The sequence below is a fragment of the Tribolium madens genome, unplaced genomic scaffold (assembly GCF_015345945.1).
Source record: "Tribolium madens isolate multiple individuals breed KSU strain unplaced genomic scaffold, Tmad_KSU_1.1 Scaffold_19;HRSCAF=116;Tcas5.2_LG9, whole genome shotgun sequence".
In the NCBI taxonomy this organism is placed as follows: Eukaryota; Metazoa; Arthropoda; class Insecta; order Coleoptera; family Tenebrionidae; genus Tribolium; species Tribolium madens.
Window position 1 is genome coordinate 2,297,237 of NW_025400983.1, and position 19,740 is coordinate 2,316,976.

Below are 19,740 nucleotides of genomic sequence, written 5' to 3' on the forward strand. Positions count from 1 at the left end.
CCGGCACCTGCATCTCCTGGTTCTTCGTCTGCGACGGGCGCAAAGACTGCCCCGACGGCTCCGATGAGGCCTGTCGCGGGCCCCAGTGCCCCCCCGAAGCCTTCAAGTGCAAAACCAAGTGTATTTCGCGGGCCGGCCGCTGCGACGGAGTCAAGGATTGTGTGGAGGGCGAAGACGAGGAGGATTGCCAAGCCACCAGGAAGCGGCGGTGTCCTCCGAACACGTTTCAGTGTGGGGACGGGAAGTGTCTCCCCGAGTACGAGTTTTGCAACGCTATTATTGGGTGTAGTGATGGGAGCGACGAACCGGCGCATATCTGCAGAGGACGCGCCAGGAGAAGACTCTCGGAGTATTGTCCTCTGCGATGCGGAAACGGAAGATGCAGGTCGAGTGCCATCGCGTGCTCCGGGAGAGATGGCTGTGGTGATGGCACGGATGAGAGGAATTGTGCGGTTTGTAGTAAGTTGAGACCTGGGGGCAGAGGCGGATCCAGGAATTAATTTTGGGGGTGGGGCTATCTAAAAAAATTTTAAATGATGAGGGTAGACAATGAGCGGCAAAATTATAGAATAATCTTATTTATTAAAACTGAAAATATTTTGTTTTGGAAAAATGCTCGAACAGGTCAATTTTCTTTTTAAAAAATACGAAATTTTTAACTTGATTTAAAATTAGTCCGGTCAAAATAAACATTTTAAATAACTAAAATTCCGACAGAGCTAAATTTTGGTGGAGATATTGAGTACACCATTAGGAATAAAGTGTCAAAAGTCCCCATCGATCCCATGTGCGCTAAAAAAGTTATTCGGGGTCAAAGGTCGAAATTTGAAGTTTTTTAGATTTTTTTCGAAAACGGTAAGTTTTATCAAAAAAGTAGCCCAGACAAAAAATATAGATCTTGAAATTATCTACAAAATGGTCCTTATACTTTTTTTCTAACAATCACCATTCCTGAGATATCGCGATTCTAAAAATTGAAGGAGTCACGTTCTACATGGTATGCACATACAGAGTGCGTCAGAACTCCCGCTTCAAAGACAAATGCCATGTAGGGTAAGGTACCACAAACATAGAAAAAATTWAAAAAAAAATCTATCTATAAAAGTTTCAAAGTTATGAGAGTTTAAATTTTGCACTTTGACTCTATTTATTTCTGTAGGGAAAATAATTTTCCAAGTTTTTTTGCTATAGGCCATTAGAAGAAGAAACAAAAAAGCTGTGTCCTAAATTGTAACTCTGTTCAATGTTATTTGTGGCTTTTATTGGCAAAACTTTTGTACCTTTACTAGATAATTGTTAAAAAACATATACAAAATCATCAGTATTATTAAATAGACATAAAAAATAGTCAAATGTCAAAAAACAAATGTCAAATTTTTTTGACAGATAAAATTTTTTAAACATTTTTTTTATGTTCCTGGTATCTTATTTTACTTGAAATTTTTCTTCTACTTCATTAAACTTATAAATATCTCGATTCCATTAGAATTAAAAAGAATTTATTTGACTATTTTTTACATACAGGTTGTTCAAAAAATCGCGCATTTCCTTGAAAGGGAGTAATTGGGTAGTCCCCAGAGTACTGAAAAAATGTTTAAAAAATTCTATCTGTCAAAAAATTTTGACATTTATTTTTTGACATTTGTCATTTTTTTATGTCTATTTAATAATACTGAAGACCTTGTATATGTTTTTTTATAAATATTTGATAAAGGTACAAAAATTTTGTCAATAAAAGCTACAAATAATATTAAACAGAGTTACAACTTAGGATACAGCTTCTTTGTTTCCTTTTCTAATAACCTGTAGCAAAAAAACTTGAAAAATTATTTTTCCAACAGAAATAGAGTCAAAGTGCAAAATTTAAACTCTCATAACTTCGAAATTTTTATAGATAGAATTTTTTTAATTTTTTTTTATGTTCCTGGTACCTTACCCTACATGGCATTTGTCTTTGGGGCGCGAGTTCTGGCGCACTCTGTATGTGCATATGATGTAGAACGTTACTCCTTCAACTTTTAAAATCGCGATATCTCAGGAATGGTGATTCTTGGAAAAAAAGTATAAAGACCATTTTGTAGATAATTTTAAGATCTATAATTTTCGTCTGAGCTACTTTTTTGATAAAACTTGCCGTTTTCGAAAAAAATCTAAAAAACGTCAAATATTGACCTTTGACCCCGAATAACTTTTTTAGCACACATGGGATCGATGGGGACTTTTGACACTTTATTTCTAATGGTATACCCAAGGTCTCCACCAAAATTTAGCTCTGTCGGAATTTTCGTTAATTGACCACTATTTTTATGACTAATTTGACCGGACTAAATTGTATCTTTGTTTTTTATTGATATTGTTTCACTTTTTGGATATATATTTTTAAACTATGTAATACATAATATTTTGGTGTTGCCATTTCGACAATTATCTATCGAATTCGCTAAAAAAATGGGAGTTTACATTAAAAGAAAATGTCACTGCCGTCATTACCCAAAAACCAAAAAGTGTAGAATTTTAAAACAAGTTGAAAATTGTGTATAAGGTGTTCTAGCGAGTTGGTAAAGTTCATTATTCAAAGAGATATAAACTTAATTTAATTAGATACCTAAGATGTGGCCCAAAGAAAATTACAATTGATTTCTTTTCAAATTAGTAAAAACTAAGGAAGTATCGAGAGATCAAGATAATTTGTCCTTGTATCCGAAAACGTATGTCCTGTGCGTATGTCTGTAAAACGTCAAATAAAATGACAAGTAAAAAGGTAAAATTCCATGAACAAAAAGATAACTAAATTTATGATTTACCTTCAAAAAAGAACGGTCTTATTATTATACGTCGGCGACTAATTCCAGCCCATTTTGCCGTTTTCGACTTGTCATTTTATTTGACGTTTCACGTGCAGTTAGTTCAAAAACTACCTTTTACTGTCATCTTGACTGACATTTGACAATTATATTTATTTTTATTTGTTGTTAAATTTGTTAATTAAACAGTTTATCTGTCTTAGGAAATTTATTAAAATTTGCTGCCTACCCGTTATTATGCCACAAATCACTATTGTTGAAAGTAAATAAGTCAAAATGACATAAATATGACAAGAGTAAAAAATGAGGTTATTAATATAAAAGTTGTTTTAGAGTTTACATTATAAAAATGACAGTACTTAATTCCGAACTGTACGTTTCGGATCCAAAAATGATCACAAATTATTTTGATCTCTCGGTATATGTATGATTTGTATTAATAAGTGTGATTTGAAAAGCACTCAATGTTTTTATTTAAAATCTTTAGGTCATAAGGTTTTTATATTAAAATTTAAATATCAAAAATTGAAGCTTTTGGTGGCAAGTTTGGGGGGGCCTGGCCCCCTGGGCCCCTCCCCTGGATCCGCCCTTGCCTGGGGGATGCCCCCGAACCGTAATCAGGGATTAATTAGAATGCATGTATGGGTGCCCCAGGTGCTGATTAATCAGACGATACGAGGAAATTGTTGGGTTTTAATGAGATTCTTGGTCATTAAAGTGCAATTAAAGGATTAAACGCAAATAAAAGAGAAAAATGGTAATGAAATGAATAATTCTATACCGAGACGGTGAAACTATAACTGATGACTTTACAACTTATTAATCGTATAATCAATATACAAGGTGACCCAAATATCACAATTAATTTTTGATTTATTGTTAGATGAAACAGGAAACAGAAAAAATTTCAAAAGTTTCAAATAATTTCGAAATTATGGGGATTTAAAGTTTGCAATTCGATCCTATAGGTACATGTTTTCCATTTGGTAATAATTTTTATTTATTTATTTATTGCCAACTATTTATGATTAAACACAAAAAACATATCTATGCAAGATCATCGAAAAAAATTAGTAAAAACAAAAAAAAGATAATGTACGAGTATCATAAATTTCTCTTCAAATTTTTAAACATCCTGTATACAGGTGCGCCAGAACTCGCGCCCCAGAGAAAAATGCCATATAGGGTAATATACCAGGAACATGGAAAAAAAAATAAAAAAATTTTATCCATAAAAATTTCGAAGTTATGAGAGTTTAAAGTTTACACTTTGGCTCTATTTCTGTTAATGTTATTTGTGGCTTTTATTGGCAAAATTTTTGTGCCTTTACTAAATAAATGTAAAAAACATACCTACAAGATTATCAGTATTATTAAATAGACATAAAAAATGTCAAATATCAAAAAAAAATGTCAAAATTTTTTGACAGAATTTTTTAAACATTTTTTCCATGCTCCTGGTATCTTATCTTACTTGAAATTTTTCTCTCGAGCGCGAGTTCTGGCGCACTCTATATAACTTTTTTTTACTATATTAAATTTAGCAACTTATTAATCGTATACTCTGAATATGCAAGTGTCCCAAAAATTACACAACAAATTTATGACGTATTATTACATAAAACAAAAGAAACATAGAAAAAGCTTTAAAAATTCTATCTATAATAATTTTGAAATTATGGAGATTTGAAGTTTGCAATTCGATCTTTTTTTCTTGATATTGCAAAAATTGCAACCACATATTCTACATAGAAAAATTACACTAATAAAAATTAAAAAATATTCAAGAGTAAGAGTAAAACAAAATAATTGTCGAAAATTTTTTTTTAATGGCTCACAAATTTTATGAAAATAATAAGTGATTTTGGAAAAACTAATGGATATTATTTTTTATCATAAAACTTTTCGGATGTACCTCAGCTTTTTAGGACAATTGTTTATTTGACAAAGTAGTGTTTTCTTTATGTAGAATATGATTGCAATTTATTAAAAATTAAAAATCACCCTGTATATGTATTTCGTTTGGTCAAAAATTTTACTTATTTATTTATCGCAAACTATTTATGCTCAACTGTCTTTACTAATAAAACATAAAAAACATAAACATATAAAATTATCGGAAAAAATCAGTATGTCAAGAAAAGTTAAAATTTTATAGATCTAGAATTTTTTTAACGTTTTTCTTATACTCCCTGTGTTTTATAGAATAATGTATTATAAAACTGTTCACAAATTTTTGCACATCCTGTACATACTCAAGGACAATGATCTCATAAGCTACTTAACAGTTTTATTTTACTTAAATAAACAAAGAATGACGTAATTTCCGTGTTTGAAATTTTTATTCAAGGAAATAATTGTTGGGTCATCCTATGCAATATACAGGGTGTTTTCTTAATATTGCGAAAAAGTGCAACCACATATTCTACATCGAAAAATAACGCTAATTTGTCAAATAAACAATATTCCTATAAAGCTTCGTTACGGATATACAGGGTGATAAAGTTTCATAATAAAAGAAAAGTTTCTTGGAAACCATTTGAGTTATTTTCTTAAAATTTTACGGGTTTTGTAGGCTACTGAAAGGGCTTATTTATGTTATTTTTTAGGTAAAATATGTGGTTGCAGTTTTACACAAAATTAAGAAAAAACTCTGTATTTCTCACAAGATTATTTAGTTGCTTGAGTCATTGGATTGATTGAAAAACTTTTTGAAGGTCTTGTTACCTAACATCAATTTTACAGGTGTCCCAATAAATTCTATAAAATCAAAAAAAATTTTTTCCATAAAAAACCTTTGGTGTTTATAAAAATAATTTATGTACAATAGTCACACTTTATTATATTGCCATACTTTTTTTAAAACACATTTTAGACATTAAAATCCATAATAAAAATACGAAAAATTAAATTTTTTAACTAATATAAAATACAAACAATTTGTTTATTTTTTTCTTATTTTTATTTTTTTAACTTTTTCCTCAAATTTTTGTACTGCCTGTATCTGTAGTCACACTCAGTGACTTTATTTTTTCAAATTTGCTTGAATTAAAAACTCCTTGAAAGTTTTGTTATCTAACATTTCTTTTTACAGGGTGTCCCATCGTGCAGGGAAGAAACTTATAGTTACTACACGCCCAACTGCACTCCCTGTAAAATGCCAAAAACATTGTATATTATCTCAACCAAGCGACTTGTAGTGTAGATTAGTGGTAGAAACCTTTATCAATCATAACAAAAGTATTATTTATGTAATTTAAGTTAACGCTCAAAATATATCTGTTAGAAATAAATATTTATTTACTTGTAACAGTTAAGTAATAAAATTTTGACAATACCAAAGTGCAATCTAATTATTAATCAATGAAACCAAATTCTTTTGCGAATGCAATGCATTTTCGTTAGCAATTATTGCATAACCGCTTGACCACATCATCGAAGTTAGTTCGAAATCATGACTCGGACAAGATAAGAAATAAATGCGATAACTGAAGAACTCATTTGAGAACATTTCGTTTAATTGACTTCTCACGAAATGTTGCTTTTTTTCCCCGTTTTGTGGCTCCTGTTTTCGCAAAGTTTGCAAGAAAGTGAGTACCAAAATTTTACCTCCTGTTTTGATCCACTTTTTCAGAGTATATTGTAAATAACGAAAAATGCAAAATCCCAGATTTGGAAATTTTTAACGAAGACGTCGCAAATATAACCCACCCAAAGCCTTACAGACCTTGCAACCAAACCGAACTTTTGAGTTATGTGACCAAAAACGGCCCCAATTTTGAGTTACACATAAGAGAGGATTTAATCCCTCAATACACCACTCAAAATATGACTTGTTGCTACTCTTATGTGACGAGGAATGGGTCAATTGACCTCCCGGATGTTGGTATCAGGTAGGGAATACGATTTTTGCCCCCCCCCCCTCCACTCCTCAAAAATTTTTTTTCTAGTATCTCGCCTTGTGTCCCCTTTTATAAAAAAGTAGTTTTGGGGCAAAATATCGTCAAAGTTGTTTGTAACGACTCTAAGCTTGTTGTTTACCAGAACGTTCACGTGACAATCCAGCCTCAAAAACCCCTCAAAAACGACTCAAACCCGTTCAGCGTTTTATTGGTAGTAGTTGACAGCATTTCCCGGCTGAATTTTCACCGAACCATGCCTCAAACCTCAAATTTCCTCACGGAGAGGCATTTCATCGAAATGAAAGCTTACTCAAAAGTGGACGATAACACATTCCCCAATTGTATGGCCCTCCTCACTGGTTTTAATTTAAAACAGGCTTACAAACACTGCAACCCATCAAAAATCAACGCCTTGGATGTTTGTCCCATGCTTTGGTACGATTTCCACGAAAATGGGTACACCACGGCGTACGCCGAAGACGACACACCCATTGGCACATTCAACTACTTGAAAAAAGGGTTCACACACCCACCCACCGACTTCTATTTCAAGCCCTACATGGAAGCCAGCGAAGCCCTCGGGATCCAATACGTTGATCATATGCCCTTTTGTACAGGCCTCGAGAGTGCCGGTGAGAGGATTTTGAACGTGGCCAGGGATTTTGCCACCACGTTCAAACACAATCCCAGTTTTGGGATTTTCTGGATGAACACGTTCAGTCATAATGAATTCAACGCGCCCTATTCCATGGACGCGAAACTGAAAGGGTTTTTCCGGGATTTGGACGAGGCTGGGGTTTTGGACGAAAGCTTCGTTATTTTACTCAGTGACCACGGGATTAGATTTGGGCCGGTTATGGAAACCCACAGTGGGTGGTTAGAGGAGCGAATGCCCATAAATATGATCTCAGTCCCAAAAAAATTCAAACGAGAGTTTGGACGCGAGTACAAAAATTTGAAACAAAACTCGGAGAAATTGACAAACACCTATGACATGTTCATGACTTTGCAACACATTTTAGCATTGAAGGGAGTCCAATATAAGGTCAGGCAAAGTGAGGGGTGTCCCAATTGTGGTTCACTTTTTGACCCAATTCCGGAGAGATCGTGCGAGGAAGCGTCCATACCCTATCAATTTTGTCCATGTTTTGGACGTTTCAAAACACTCAATTTGTCGCAAGTCCAAACTGGACGTGCCAAATCACTCAATTCACCGGAAGTCCAAACTGGACGTGTCAAATCGGTCAATTCGTCGGAAGTCCAAAATGCGGTTGAGTACATAATTTTTCGGGCAAAAAAAGAGGTTTTGCAACGATGTGGTAATGACACTTTTAACTTTCAGTTAGGCTCAGTGAGTGTTTCAGAACCGGATCATGAAAAAAATCAACTTCTTTTCATGGTTTTTTTTATTGAAAACACCACAGGATTGGCAACTGTTAAATTCAGAGATGTTGTGACTGAAAAGTCGCTATTTAATTTCAGATTTTTCAATTTGTACTCAGTTTGTGACGTTAAGTTTGCACTTGATTAATTTATAGTTTTATTATAAAAAGTACTTTTTTAAAAATAAATTTTTATCTTGTGTTACAATGATCTCACGAGCTACTTAACATTTTTTATTTTACTTAAATAAACAAAGAATGACGTAATTTCCGTGTTTGAAATTTTTAATCAAGGAAATAATTGTTGGGTTATCCTATGCAATATACAGGGTGTTTTCTTAATATTGCGAAAAAGTGCAACCACATATTCTACATCGAAAAATAACACTAATTTGTCAAATAAACAATATTCCTATAAAGCTTCGTTACGGATATACAGATTGATAAAATTTCATGATAAAAGAAAAGTTTCTTGGAAACCATTTGAGTTATTTTCTTAAAATTTTACGGGTTTTGTAGGCCACTGAAAGCGCTTATTTATGTTATTTTTTTAGGTAAAATATGTGATTGCAGTTTTACACAAAATAAAGAAAAAACTCTGTATTTCTCACTAGATTATTTAGTTGCTTGAGTCATTGGATTGATTGAAAAACTTTTTGAAGGTCTTGTTACCTAACATCAATTTTACAGGTGTCCCAATAAATTCTATGAAATCAAAAATTTTTTTTCCATAAAAAACCTTTGGTTTTTATAAAAATAATAAATTATGTACAATAGTCACACTTTATTATATTGCCATACTTAGATTTTTTTTTAAACATTTTAGACTTTAAAGTCCATAATAAAAAATACGAAAAATTACAACTGTTAACTAATATAAAATACACTTTTAACTTTCAGTTAGGCTCAGTGAGTGTTTCAGAACCGCATCGTGAAAAAAATCAACTTCTTTTCATGTTTTTTTTTTTATTGAAAACACCACAGGGTTGGCAACTGTTAAATTCAGGGATGTTATCACTGAAAAGTCGCTATTTTATTTCAGGTTTTTCAATTTGTACTCAGTTTGTGACGTTAAGTTTGTACTTGATTACTTTATTGTTTTATTATAAAAATAAATTTTTATCCTGTGTTACAACCGTCTGTTCTGCAATACTTAATCGATTCGTAACCCCCATATTTCCTCACTAATTCATCAAACTGGGTAAAGGTTATGATATGATTTGTTTCGAAAGGGGCACAGCCTTTATATACCACTCCATCTACGAGTCCAAATCAATTAATTAATCAATTAATTAATCGTAAATTACTTCGAAATTTCAGAATGTAGCAATACTCAGTGCATTCGTCGTAAGTGGTTTGTTGAGGGCAAAAACCATAGCATCTTATACACCGAAAACCTGAAATCCCTGAAATTTGTTAACAATTATTAAAACCTGACTCACCTTCAGACGAGTACACGATTAGCGCAAATCCGAGAAGTACTAAAGTCGCTTTCATTTTAACTAAACTTAACGGCGAAAAAATGCTTGCTTTTGTGACTTTGAATTGAATTGTTCAGATTTTAATAGTTAGCGGTAACAATAAATTTGCATGCATTTATGACCCATAAAATGTGTTTTTCTCGCTGTGAATTCTGTGTCAATTCTATTAGTTTTATTGGAGTTTTGTTCTATTTCAAAATCTCTAGAATTTATTTCAAAAATTTCTCTTAAGAGTTTGCCACTGTGACATTTAATCTTATCTAATCTCCAACAAACCCTTTCAAACTCTTTGCTTTGTGCAGGTGCTGCGAAGTGTCGTAATTATTTAAATCTCGCAATAAACGTGAGTTGTGAGCTCGAGCATAAAAATAAATTGCAGTGTTTTTCATTTTTATTCGGTTTTATTATTGTGATGTCAGATCATTGTTTATCATTAAGTTGATGCAAATTTCGCCAAGGTAAGACAAACTTTTCCTATTATTTTGTTTTCCTATTAGTGGCAAACAACAGTATTTCTGAAGCCTTGAAAAAGTGTGATAAAAAATCAGTGTTGCAATTAGTGTAACTAATCTAGTTCATAGAAACATCTAAAACAAACATTGAAAAGTGCGATAAAAATCTGTGTAATTAATTTCTCTGATCCAGTTGATAGTAAAATCTAAAACAAACATTGCAGATTACTTTCATGTAATTTTTTCGCAACTTTAATGATTTCAATTAGTGCAAGTGGGGCAGCGAGAGTGAATTGCACGTAAGTACAAACAAAATTTAGTAGTCAAACGTCAAAAACAGATGTTTACCGTGAAAAAAATATTTGTGCTGGTGTGCCTTTTAGGCCTTTTAAATTTGTTTCTAATTTACAAAAGTTGGTTCGATTTTGGCGAAACTGAGTACGAAACCAAATTCCCCTCATGGTTTCCAGAAAGACGCTATTTGATCGAAACAGAAAAATGCAAAATTTTGGACTTTCAACCCTTGGAAGACCACAAACGGGTGAAACCCAAATCTTGTGGCCCTTCCGACCTTTTGACTTATGTCACGGTCGATAATAACACGGCCACTCTTCATATCAATGAGAAACTTGCCAAAAAATACCGCAATTTTGACTGTTTCTACCGGGATATTGGAAATTTTGATGTTCCACTCAAGTAGCTGAACAAAATTGTGATTTTTTGAAATTTTTTAACTCGTTTTAGACTTCCTGCGTTTACGCCGTTCAAAAGTCGGGTCAAAATTGATTTCGACTACGTTTTTGTCAAGTGTTTGAGGAGGAAAAGGGTTTTTTACTCAAACACACATGCGCCAATAATCTTGAAAGAAGACATAATCAAAAGACAAAAATTGATGAAAAACCCAAGTGAGGCTTTCAGTGTGTTAATTATAGGAATTGATAACATGTCACGCTTGAATTTCCTTCAATTCCTCCCAGAAACTCGGTTACTTCTCAAGGAAAACAATTGGATTTCCTTGAAGGGTTACAATAAGGTTGCTGGTGACACCCATCCTAACCTTATGGCCCTTTTGGCCGGCTTAGATAACCCCAAAGTGGAGGAAAAATGTCGCAGAAGCCTAATTAGTTGCCCTTTGGTTTTGTTCGACTACCAAAACCACGGTTATGCCACGGCTTATGCCAGAGACGAACCCAGGATGGACAACTACCCTAACCCTCCCATTGATTACCATTTCTGGCCCTATTTCCGCGTCAACGAAAAGCTTAAAACCCGGAAAATCGACAATTTCTGCACGGGCCCGGAAAGTAGCAGTGAACGAGTCCTAAACTTGGCCAAAAATTTTGCCAAAACCCTCCAAAACCGTCCCAGTTTTGGTGTATTCTGGATGAACGGTTTTACTAAAAATAATCTCAATTTGGACTCGAAAATCCGAGATTTTTTCGTAAATATTAGCCATTCCGGGATTTTGAAAAACACCTTCGTGTTTTTTTTGAGTGACTACGGGTTCCATGTGGGCCCTTTTCGCCACACTCACATGAGTTGGCTCGAGGAGAGACTACCGTTTAACTATATTTGGGTTCCGGTGAAATTCCGGATCAAGTTTCGTCGACAATATCACAATCTTGAATTTAACATAGATCAATTGACTTCGCCATATCATCTCTATATGACCCTTCAGGACATTCTAGTCTTGTCAAAACAAGGTTATGAGATAAAACCGAGTCAAGGGTGTTCCAAGTGTCAATCTTTGTTTGAAAATTTTGAAGATAGATCTTGTCAAGATGCAGGAATTGAAGCAAAGTGGTGCACTTGTAATACTTATACGGCAATTCCAAGAGAGGCAAATCTTGTGGTAATTGCCTCAGAGTACGTCCTACGATACATCCATACCATTATTTTTGACCATAATGGTGAGAAAAACTGTTTGAGATACACAATAGCAAAAATCATCTCAGCGGGGATTTCAGATGACCACAGACACATTTTATTGATTTTGGAAACTAATCCAAAAGCTGTTTTTGAAACCACTGTGTTGTATCAGCCGGGAAGTAAGCAAACTTTTAGTGTCAAGGGCGAAATTAGTAGACTTGACAGATACGCCAAGCACAGTTACTGTACCAGCAATCGTTTGTTAAGAAAACTATGTTATTGTCGTTGATGTTTTTTTTGTCATTGTCAAATGTCAAAAATATAACATGTTTAGCCTGTTTTCAATGTCAAAAATTTGTGTTCTAGTCTTGCTTTTGAGTATTTCAGTCTTATATTTGCTTTACTTTAGTCGCTCCAGCTTTGTGGATTTTAACCAAAAAAACAAAAGTAAGGGCAAAAGACATTTGGTCAAACTCCATCCTCAAATTCCAGTAAAACGCTATTTGATTGAAACTCAAAAATGCAAAATTTTGGACTTTCCTACTTCCATCCTCAAGTCTTGCCATTTTGTTAAGAAAACTTTGTTATTGTCGTTAATGTTTTTTTTGTCATTGTCAAATGTCAAAAATATAACATGTTTAGTCTGTTTTCAACGTCAAAAATTTGTGATCTAGTCTTCCTTTTGAGTATTTCAGTCTTATATTTGCTTTACTATAGTCGCTCCAGTTTTGTGGATTTTACCCAAAAAAACGAGAGTAAGAGCAAAACACATTTGGTCAAACTCCATCCTCAAATTCCAGTAAAACGCTATTTGATTGAAACTCAAAAATGCAAAATTTTGGACATTCCTCCTTTCCACCCTCAAGTCTTGCCATTCTACGAGAGGGAGGAGTACAATTCTTGTGGCCCCTCTGAAGTTTTAACATCTGTCACGGTTGAAAATAACACAGCCCTTCTTCACATAAATAGAAAATTTCTCAAACAGTACCCCAAAATTTTAAATTGTCTTTACCGGAAAATCAATCAAATGAAACTCAAATTCAAATTTGAAGATTTTCTCAAGTAATCAAAATTCTATTATTACAAAGTTTCGAGCCTTGTTTTAGCGAGCCTGTGTTTACATCTTTTGAAAATAGTGCCAAAATAAAGTGTTTTACTCAAACACACATGCACCAATAGTCTTATTGTCGTTGATGTCAAAATAGTTGTCAAATGTCAAAAAATTGTGTGCTGGTCTTGCTTTTAGGCATTGTAGCCCTAAATTTGCTCTATTTAAGTCGGTTAAGTTTCACCGATTTTGCCCAAAAAATCAAGAGTAAGTGGAAATCACCCTTGATAAAATTTCACCCCCAAATTCCAGTAAAACGCTATTTGGTTGAAACTCCAAAATGCAAAATTTTGGACGTTCCCCCTTTTTACCCTCAAGTCTGGAAATTCTACCACCGGGAAGAATACAAACCATGTGGCCCTTCTGACCTTTTGACTTATGTCACGGTTAATAATAATACAGCTACCCTTCATGTCAATGAAGAAGTTGTCAAGAAATACCACAAAAAAATTGTGTGTTTTTACCAGAACATTGAAGATTTTGATTTTAGATTCCCACCTGAGGATCACCTCAAGTACCTAATCAAAATTTTAATTTTCGGAAAATTTTAATTTTTGTTTTAGTCAACCCGGGTTTACACTTTTTGAAACTAGTGTTGAAATTGATTTCGATTTTGTTTCGGTAATTTGTTTGATGGAAAATAAAGTGTTTTACTCAAACACACATGCACCAATAATCTTGCAAGAAAACATAATTGAAAGACAAGAATTTATGAAACACCAAAATGAAGCTTTCAGTGTTTTAATCATCGGTATTGATAGCATGTCACGTCTGAATTTTCTCCGTTCTCTCCCTGAAACTCACTTATTTCTCAAGAGAAACAATTGGATTTCCTTGAAGGGTTACAATAAGGTTGCTGATAACACCCACCCTAACCTTATGGCCCTTTTGACCGGCTTAGACGAATACGAGTCGGAGAAAAAATGTGGTGAAAACCTAACCAACTGTCCTTTGCTTTTATCCGAGTACCACAACCTAGGCTACGCTACGGCTTACGCCGAAGATGAACCTTGGTTGGGCAATTTTATTCGAAATCATGACCACCCCCTCATCGACTACTACTTCTGGCCCTATTTCAGGATTAATCAAAAATTAACAACGCGAAAAATCGACGGGATGAATTTCTGCACAGGACCCGAAAATACCGGTGAACGAGTTCTAAACTTGGCCAAAAATTTCGCCAAAATTCTCCAAAACCGGCCCAGTTTTGGTGTTTTCTGGATGAACAGTTTTAGCCACAGTAATCTCAACTTGGCCTCCAGTATGGACACAAAAATTCGGGATTTTTTCGCAAATATTAGCGATTCTGGAAGCTTGGAAAAGACCTTTGTGTTTTTTTTGAGTGATCACGGATTGCGTACTGGCCCTTTTCGTCAAACTCCTTTGGGTTGGTTTGAGGAAAGACTACCGTTTTGCTATATTTTGGTTCCGGTGAAATTTCGGGACAAGTTTCGTCGACAATATCACAATCTTCAGCTTAACATTAATCAGTTGACTTCGCCATATCATCTCTATGTGACCCTCCAAGACATTCTAGTCTTGTCAAAACAGAATTATAAGATTAAGTCGAGTCAAGGGTGCTCGAAATGTCAATCTTTGTTTGACAGTTTTGAAGATAGATCTTGTCAAGATGCAGGGATTGATCCTCATTGGTGCACGTGTCATACTTACCCGTCGATTATAAAACAGTCAATTCTTGCCCAAAATGCTTCAAAATATGTCCTACGATACATCCATACCAAAATTTTGCACCAAAACGGTGCCAGAAAATGTTTGAAATATCGAAGAGCCAAAATCATCTCAACGAGAATTTCAGACGATCATAAATACATTTTATTGATTTTTGAAACTAGTCCGAAAGCTGTTTTTGAAGCCACTGTGTTGTATCAGCCGGGAAGTAAGCAAACTTTTAGTGTCAAGGGCGAAATTAGTAGACTTGACAGATACGCCAAGCACAGTTACTGTACCAGCAATCGTTTGTTAAGAAAACTTTGTTATTGTCGTTGATGTTTTTTTTTTCATTGTCAAATGTCAAAAATATAACATGTTTAGCCTGTTTTCAACGTCAAAAATTTGTGTTCTAGTCTTCCTTTTGAGTATTTCAGTCTTATATTTGCTTTACTTTAGTCGCTCCAGTTTTGTGGATTTTACCCAAAAAACGAAAGTAAGGGCAAAACACATTTGGTCAAACTCCATCCCCAAATTCCAGTAAAACGCCATTTGATTGAAACTCAAAAATCCAAAATTTTGGACTTTCCTGCTTTCCATCCTCAAGTCTTGCCATTTTGTTAAGAAAACTTCGTTATTGTCGTTGATGTTTTTTTTTTCATTGTCAAATGTCATAAATATAACATGTTTAGCCTGTTTTCAACGTCAAAAATTTGTGTTCTAGTCTTCCTTTTGAGTATTTCAGTCTTATATTTGCTTTACTATAGTCGCTCCAGTTTTGTGGATTTTACCCAAAAAAACGAGAGTAAGAGAAAAACACATTTGGTCAAACTCCATCCTCAAATTCCAGTAAAACGCTATTTGATTGAAACTCAAAAATGCAAAATTTTGGACTTTCCTGCTTTCCACCCTCAAGTCTTGCCATTCTACGAGAGGGAGTTGTACAATCCTTGTGGCCCCTCTGAAGTTTTAACATCTGTCACGGTTGAAAATAACACAGCCCTTCTTCACATAAATAGAAAAGTTCTCAAATGGCACCCCAAAATTTTGAATTGTCTTTACCGGAAAATCAACCAAATGAAACTCAAATTCAAATTTGAAGATTTTCTCAAGTAATCAAAATTCTATTATTACAAAGTTTCAAGCCTTGTTTTAGCGAACCTGTGTTTACATCTTTTGAAAATAGTGTCAAAATTGATTCCGATTATGTTTTCGTAATGTGTTTGAAGGGAAATAAAGTGTTTTACTCAAACACACATGCACCAATAGTCTTGAAAGAAAACATAATCAAAAGACAAAAACTGATGAAAAATAAAGCTGAAGCTTTCAGTGTTTTAATCATTGGAATTGATAGTATGTCACGCTTGAATTTCCTTCGATCTCTCCCTGAAACTCACTTATTTCTCAAGGAAAACAACTGGATTTCCTTGAAGGGTTACAACAAGGTTGCTGACAATACCTATCCCAACCTTATGGCCCTTTTGGCCGGCTTAGATGAGCCCAAAGCGGACGAAAAATGCAGTAGCAGAAGCCTAATTAGTTGCCCTTTGGTTTTGTTCGACTACCAAAACCAGGGTTATGCCACGGCTTATGCCGAAGACGAACCCTGGATGGGTAACTTCATTCTAAATCAAAGAAGTTATGATAACCCTCCCACCGACTACTACTTCCGGCCCTATTTCCGGGTCAACGAAAAGCTAACAACCCGGAAAATCGACGGTGTGAATTTCTGCACAGGCCCGGAAAGCAGCGGTGAACGAGTCCTAAACTTGGCCAAAAATTTCGCCAAAACTCTCCAAAACCGTCCCAGTTTTGGTGTATTCTGGGCAAACGGTTTTAACCACAATCTCCTCAACCTTGCTTCAAGTATGGACTCAAAAATCCGGGATTTTTTCAAAAATATTACCGATTCCGGGATTTTGGGAAACACCTTCGTGTTTTTTTTGAGTGACCATGGGTTGCGTGTAGGCCCATTTCGTCAAACTCCCATGGGATGGCTTGAGGAAAGACTACCGTTTAGCTATATTTGGGTTCCGGTGAAATTCCGGAACAAGTTTCGTCGACAATATCACAATCTTCAGCTTAACATAAATCAGTTGACTTCGCCATATCATCTCTATATGACCCTCCAAGACATTCTAGTCTTGTCAAAACAGAATTTTAAGATTAAGTCGAGTCAAGGGTGCTCGAAATGTCAATCTTTGTTTGACAGTTTTGAAGATAGATCTTGTCAAGATGCAGGGATTGATCCTCATTGGTGCACGTGTAATACTTATCCGTCAATTATGAATCAGTCAAGTCTTGCCCAAAATGCTTCAAAATATGTCCTACAATACATCCATACCAAAATTTTGGACCAAAACGGTGCCAAAAAGTGTTTGAAATATACTTTAGCGAAAATCATCTCAGCGAGGGTTTCACATGATCGCAAATACATTTTATTGATTTTGGAAACTAGTCCAGAAGCTGTTTTTGAAGTCACAGTGTTGCATAAACCGGGAAGTAAGCAAACTTTTAGTGTCAAGGGCGGAATTAGTAGACTTGACAGATACGCCAAGCACAGTTACTGTACCACCAATCGTTTGTTAAGAAAACTTTGTTATTGTCGTTGAGGGTTTCAAAAATTTTGAAAAAACGGATTTCCGTTTGTCAAGGGAAATGTCAATGTCGGTGATTTGAAAAAACATCTGACTTGTGGAAATTTTCCTCATTTCCTAGCCCATAAACCATTTTATTAACAAGTTTAATGAGTAATTAGGTTTGATATCGCAAAAATTGCATACGTGATTCAATTTTTTGTTATGAGTTGGCACAATACATGTTTTTAATTTAGTCTCATTCTAATTGTTTTCGTGTTTGTGTGATTTAATTAAAAAAATGCAAAAAATATTTTTTGCTATTTTGATTTTCGCGCTTCTCCTCTTTTATATTTTTTACACGTCCAGTTCGACCAAAATCGGGTCAAAACCACCATTTTCTCTCCACAGTAAGTCACCAAAAATTCAAGACAAAAAATTGAAAAAATTTTCAGGTCGGTATTTGGTGCATAGTCAGAAATGCAAAATCCCCAGTATTGACCCCTTTGACAACCAAGTCAAAGACCACTTTTTGGTGGAAAAGTACCAACCTTGTGGCCCTTCAGAACTCCCCACTTTTGTCACAATTGACGACAATGTTGCCACGCTTCACATCAATCCGAAATTCGTCGAGGAGTACCCGGACCTGGCTTGCTACCACCGGAAAATTGGGCGGCCAAAAGTCCGGAAAAATCCGGATAATTTCATAACGTAAAATCCAGTTCCGGAAATGTGGGTACTGAAGGAGTTTTTTCAGGTTGGGTGAATTTCAGCCGTTTCAGCGGAACGTCCAACTTGATTTTGATTTCGTTTCTGTGCTTTGTAAAAGTGCCAATAGGACGATTTACACAAACACACATGCGGCCCTAACCGTCAAAAAAACCATCATTGAGAAACAAGATGTGATGAAAAACCGAAATGAAGCCTTTAGTGTCTTAATCGTAGGAATTGACAGCATTTCCCGTTTGAATTTTATACGAATTTTACGAAAATCGTACTTGTTTCTGTGGAAAAACAACTGGATTACCCTTAAGGGCTACAACAAGATCGACGACAACACATACCCCAACATTATGGCCCTTTTGAGCGGCTTGAATGAGAAAAACGCGCAGGAAAAATGCCCTTCGACCAAATTCCGAGGTTTGGATCGTTGCCCTTTGATTTGGTACGACTTCAGAAACTCGGGCTATGCCACAGCCTATGCCGAGGATGAAACCCGAATGAGCACTTTCAACTTGAACAAGAAGGGCTTCAGTAGCCCCCCCACCGACTACTACTTCCGGCCCTACCTCCAAAGCGCTGAAAAACTGAAAATCCGGACCTTCTACGGGCTGAAATTCTGCACAGGGCCTGAAAACACCGGCGAAAGAGTCCTCAATTTGGCCAAGAATTTTAGCAAAATCCTGAAAAACAGGCCCAATTTTGGGTTTTTCTGGATGAACAGTTTCAGTCACAATGACCTCAACTCGGCTTCAGCTATGGACGAGAAAATCTCGCAGTTTTTGCAAGATGTGAGCAATTCAGGAGTTTTGCAAAACTCGTTCATGGTCTTTTTGAGCGACCATGGGACGCGATGGGGGGATTTCCGTGAAACTCCAATGGGGTGGTATGAAGAGAGACTACCGTTTATCTACTTATGGGTGCCTGAAAATTTCAAAAAACGGTTTCCTCAAGAATTTAGAAACCTAAAACTCAATGTTAACAAGTTGACAACCACGTATGATGTTTATATGACTTTGCAACATATTCTGGTACTTTCTGGGCAAAATTATACCATGAAGCCCAGTCAAGGGTGTCCCAAATGTCGATCATTGTTTGACCAAATTCAGAAAGAGAGGTCTTGTGAGGACGCTGGGATTGAGCCCCATTGGTGCACTTGTATCAATTATTCGCCCATAAATCAAACAAATTTGGTCGAAAGTGCCTCTAGTTACGTCCTCCAATACATAAACGGGGTCATTACGGCCAAAAACGCCGCCAAAATGTGTCGCACTTATACTTTAGGAAAAATTATCTCTGCGAGAATTTCAGATGATCAGAAATTCCTTTTATTGGTCTTGGAGACTACTCCAAAAGCCATTTTTGAAGTCACAGTGTGGCATAGACCGGGAAGTAAACCGGCTTTTAGTGTCAAGGGCGGAATTAGCCGAATTGACAGATACCGTGACCACAGCATATGCATGCGTGACGATTGGTTAAAAAAACTTTGTTATTGTCGATAATAAAATTAAGCTAAATTTAGATGTGTCATTGATCCCAAATTCTTATCGTTGTGATAAAATCAAATTACGGATTCTAAATATACACAAATCTGAATCATGCAATTTTCCGGGTCACGTAAACTCTAGAGAAAAAATTTCGTTTATTTTAAAAAAAGAAATTTTTCTTTCTAAATTTCTTAAAAACAATCTTTTATTTGCACTTCAAATATCAAAATTTGGGCTATTTCTTACTATTTCGTCACAAAAAACGGATTTTCGTATAAAATTAAGAGGTTT

At 35.2% G+C, this 19,740-nt stretch overlaps 8 protein-coding genes across 13 annotated transcripts in view; 7 read left to right on the top strand and 1 right to left on the bottom strand.

Moving 5' to 3' along the window:
• Positions 1–6,140, top strand: part of LOC123010005 (low-density lipoprotein receptor-related protein 2) — a 43,225-nt gene extending 37,085 nt beyond the window's left edge. Inside the window, exons 5-6 of the mRNA XM_044406620.1 lie at positions 3–459; positions 5,899–6,140. Coding sequence (XP_044262555.1) covers positions 3–459; positions 5,899–5,930 — 489 coding nt within the window. The 3' untranslated portion in view covers positions 5,931–6,140. The remainder of the gene's footprint in view (positions 1–2; positions 460–5,898) is intronic.
• A 160-nt stretch (positions 6,141–6,300) lies between these two features.
• LOC123013176 lies at positions 6,301–9,224 on the top strand. Its single transcript, XM_044411565.1, has 3 exons — positions 6,301–6,394; positions 6,439–6,697; positions 6,755–9,224. The coding sequence occupies exons 1-3, from the start codon at positions 6,340–6,342 to the stop codon at positions 8,235–8,237; spliced, it is 1,797 nt and encodes a 598-aa protein (XP_044267500.1). The 5' UTR covers positions 6,301–6,339; the 3' UTR covers positions 8,238–9,224.
• Positions 8,935–9,702, bottom strand: LOC123013186. Its single transcript, XM_044411575.1, has 3 exons — positions 9,531–9,702; positions 9,396–9,485; positions 8,935–9,347 (listed from the first exon to the last, which is right to left on the bottom strand). Exons 1-3 carry the CDS (start codon positions 9,583–9,585, stop codon positions 9,208–9,210), a joined length of 285 nt encoding a protein of 94 aa, XP_044267510.1. The 5' UTR covers positions 9,586–9,702; the 3' UTR covers positions 8,935–9,207.
• Positions 9,703–9,874: 172 nt separating this feature from the next.
• The window catches only part of LOC123016063, a 31,838-nt gene continuing 21,972 nt past the window's right edge, over positions 9,875–19,740 (top strand). Inside the window, exon 1 of one of the 2 annotated variants that reach the window (XM_044416268.1) lies at positions 9,875–10,027. The gene's annotated coding sequence lies outside the window, so the exon portion shown is untranslated. Of the gene's footprint in view, positions 10,028–10,199; positions 10,321–19,740 lie in introns of those variants that run through there. The other variant, XM_044416270.1, reaches the window with a different exon arrangement.
• Positions 10,362–12,360, top strand: LOC123010049. Its single transcript, XM_044406678.1, has 2 exons — positions 10,362–10,717; positions 10,766–12,360. Exons 1-2 carry the CDS (start codon positions 10,362–10,364, stop codon positions 12,177–12,179), a joined length of 1,770 nt encoding a protein of 589 aa, XP_044262613.1. The 3' UTR covers positions 12,180–12,360.
• On the top strand, positions 12,512–17,492 carry LOC123016064. Of its 4 annotated transcripts, none has more exons than XM_044416276.1 (3): positions 12,512–12,645; positions 12,691–12,952; positions 15,823–17,492. In XM_044416276.1, the coding sequence occupies exons 1-3, from the start codon at positions 12,525–12,527 to the stop codon at positions 17,276–17,278; spliced, it is 1,839 nt and encodes a 612-aa protein (XP_044272211.1). In that variant the 5' UTR covers positions 12,512–12,524; the 3' UTR covers positions 17,279–17,492. The 4 variants fall into 4 exon arrangements, with proteins under 4 accessions (XP_044272211.1, XP_044272212.1, XP_044272210.1 ...); XM_044416277.1 differs by lacking the exon at positions 12,691–12,952 and adding an exon at positions 15,517–15,778 and having other exon boundaries at positions 12,612–12,645; positions 15,823–17,491; XM_044416275.1 differs by lacking the exons at positions 12,512–12,645; positions 12,691–12,952 and adding exons at positions 15,319–15,471; positions 15,517–15,778 and having other exon boundaries at positions 15,823–17,489.
• Positions 12,809–15,014, top strand: LOC123016066. The gene is made up of 3 exons (XM_044416280.1): positions 12,809–13,205; positions 13,251–13,512; positions 13,562–15,014. Exons 1-3 carry the CDS (start codon positions 13,103–13,105, stop codon positions 15,003–15,005), a joined length of 1,809 nt encoding a protein of 602 aa, XP_044272215.1. The 5' UTR covers positions 12,809–13,102; the 3' UTR covers positions 15,006–15,014.
• Positions 17,527–19,740, top strand: part of LOC123016065 — a 6,632-nt gene continuing 4,418 nt past the window's right edge. Inside the window, exons 1-3 of one of the 2 annotated variants that reach the window (XR_006413422.1) lie at positions 17,527–17,652; positions 17,698–17,953; positions 18,000–19,736. Coding sequence is in view for 1 of the 2 variants with exons in the window: in XM_044416279.1 (XP_044272214.1) it covers positions 17,544–17,652; positions 17,698–17,953; positions 18,000–19,464 (1,830 nt within the window). In the remaining variant the exon portion in view is untranslated. Of the gene's footprint in view, positions 17,653–17,697; positions 17,954–17,999 lie in introns of both variants that reach the window. The other variant, XM_044416279.1, reaches the window with a different exon arrangement.

Excerpts from the sequence above, each read along its gene's own strand:
- LOC123013176 (XM_044411565.1), top strand. The coding sequence starts at position 6,340 with ATGTTGCTTTTTTTCCCCGTTTTGTGGCTCCTGTTTTCGCAAAGTTTG. Across the intron at positions 6,395-6,438 it reads TTCGCAAAGTTTGCAAGAAA|AGTATATTGTAAATAACGAA; the intron begins GTGAGTACCAAA and ends CCACTTTTTCAG. Across the intron at positions 6,698-6,754 it reads CTCCCGGATGTTGGTATCAG|TATCTCGCCTTGTGTCCCCT; the intron begins GTAGGGAATACG and ends TTTTTTTTCTAG.
- LOC123016064 (XM_044416274.1), top strand. The coding sequence starts at position 15,351 with ATGTTTAGCCTGTTTTCAACGTCAAAAATTTGTGTTCTAGTCTTCCTT. Across the intron at positions 15,779-15,822 it reads AAATTTGAAGATTTTCTCAA|CGAACCTGTGTTTACATCTT; the intron begins GTAATCAAAATT and ends GCCTTGTTTTAG.
- LOC123013186 (XM_044411575.1), bottom strand. The coding sequence starts at position 9,585 with ATGAAAGCGACTTTAGTACTTCTCGGATTTGCGCTAATCGTGTACTCG. Across the intron at positions 9,486-9,530 it reads AATCGTGTACTCGTCTGAAG|GTTTTCGGTGTATAAGATGC; the intron begins GTGAGTCAGGTT and ends CAGGGATTTCAG. Across the intron at positions 9,348-9,395 it reads CTACATTCTGAAATTTCGAA|ATGGAGTGGTATATAAAGGC; the intron begins GTAATTTACGAT and ends TTGGACTCGTAG.
- LOC123010049 (XM_044406678.1), top strand. The coding sequence starts at position 10,362 with ATGTTTACCGTGAAAAAAATATTTGTGCTGGTGTGCCTTTTAGGCCTT. Across the intron at positions 10,718-10,765 it reads AATTTTGATGTTCCACTCAA|ACTTCCTGCGTTTACGCCGT; the intron begins GTAGCTGAACAA and ends AACTCGTTTTAG.
- LOC123016066 (XM_044416280.1), top strand. The coding sequence starts at position 13,103 with ATGTCAAAAAATTGTGTGCTGGTCTTGCTTTTAGGCATTGTAGCCCTA. Across the intron at positions 13,206-13,250 it reads TTTTGCCCAAAAAATCAAGA|TAAAACGCTATTTGGTTGAA; the intron begins GTAAGTGGAAAT and ends CCCAAATTCCAG. Across the intron at positions 13,513-13,561 it reads CCACCTGAGGATCACCTCAA|TCAACCCGGGTTTACACTTT; the intron begins GTACCTAATCAA and ends TTTTTGTTTTAG.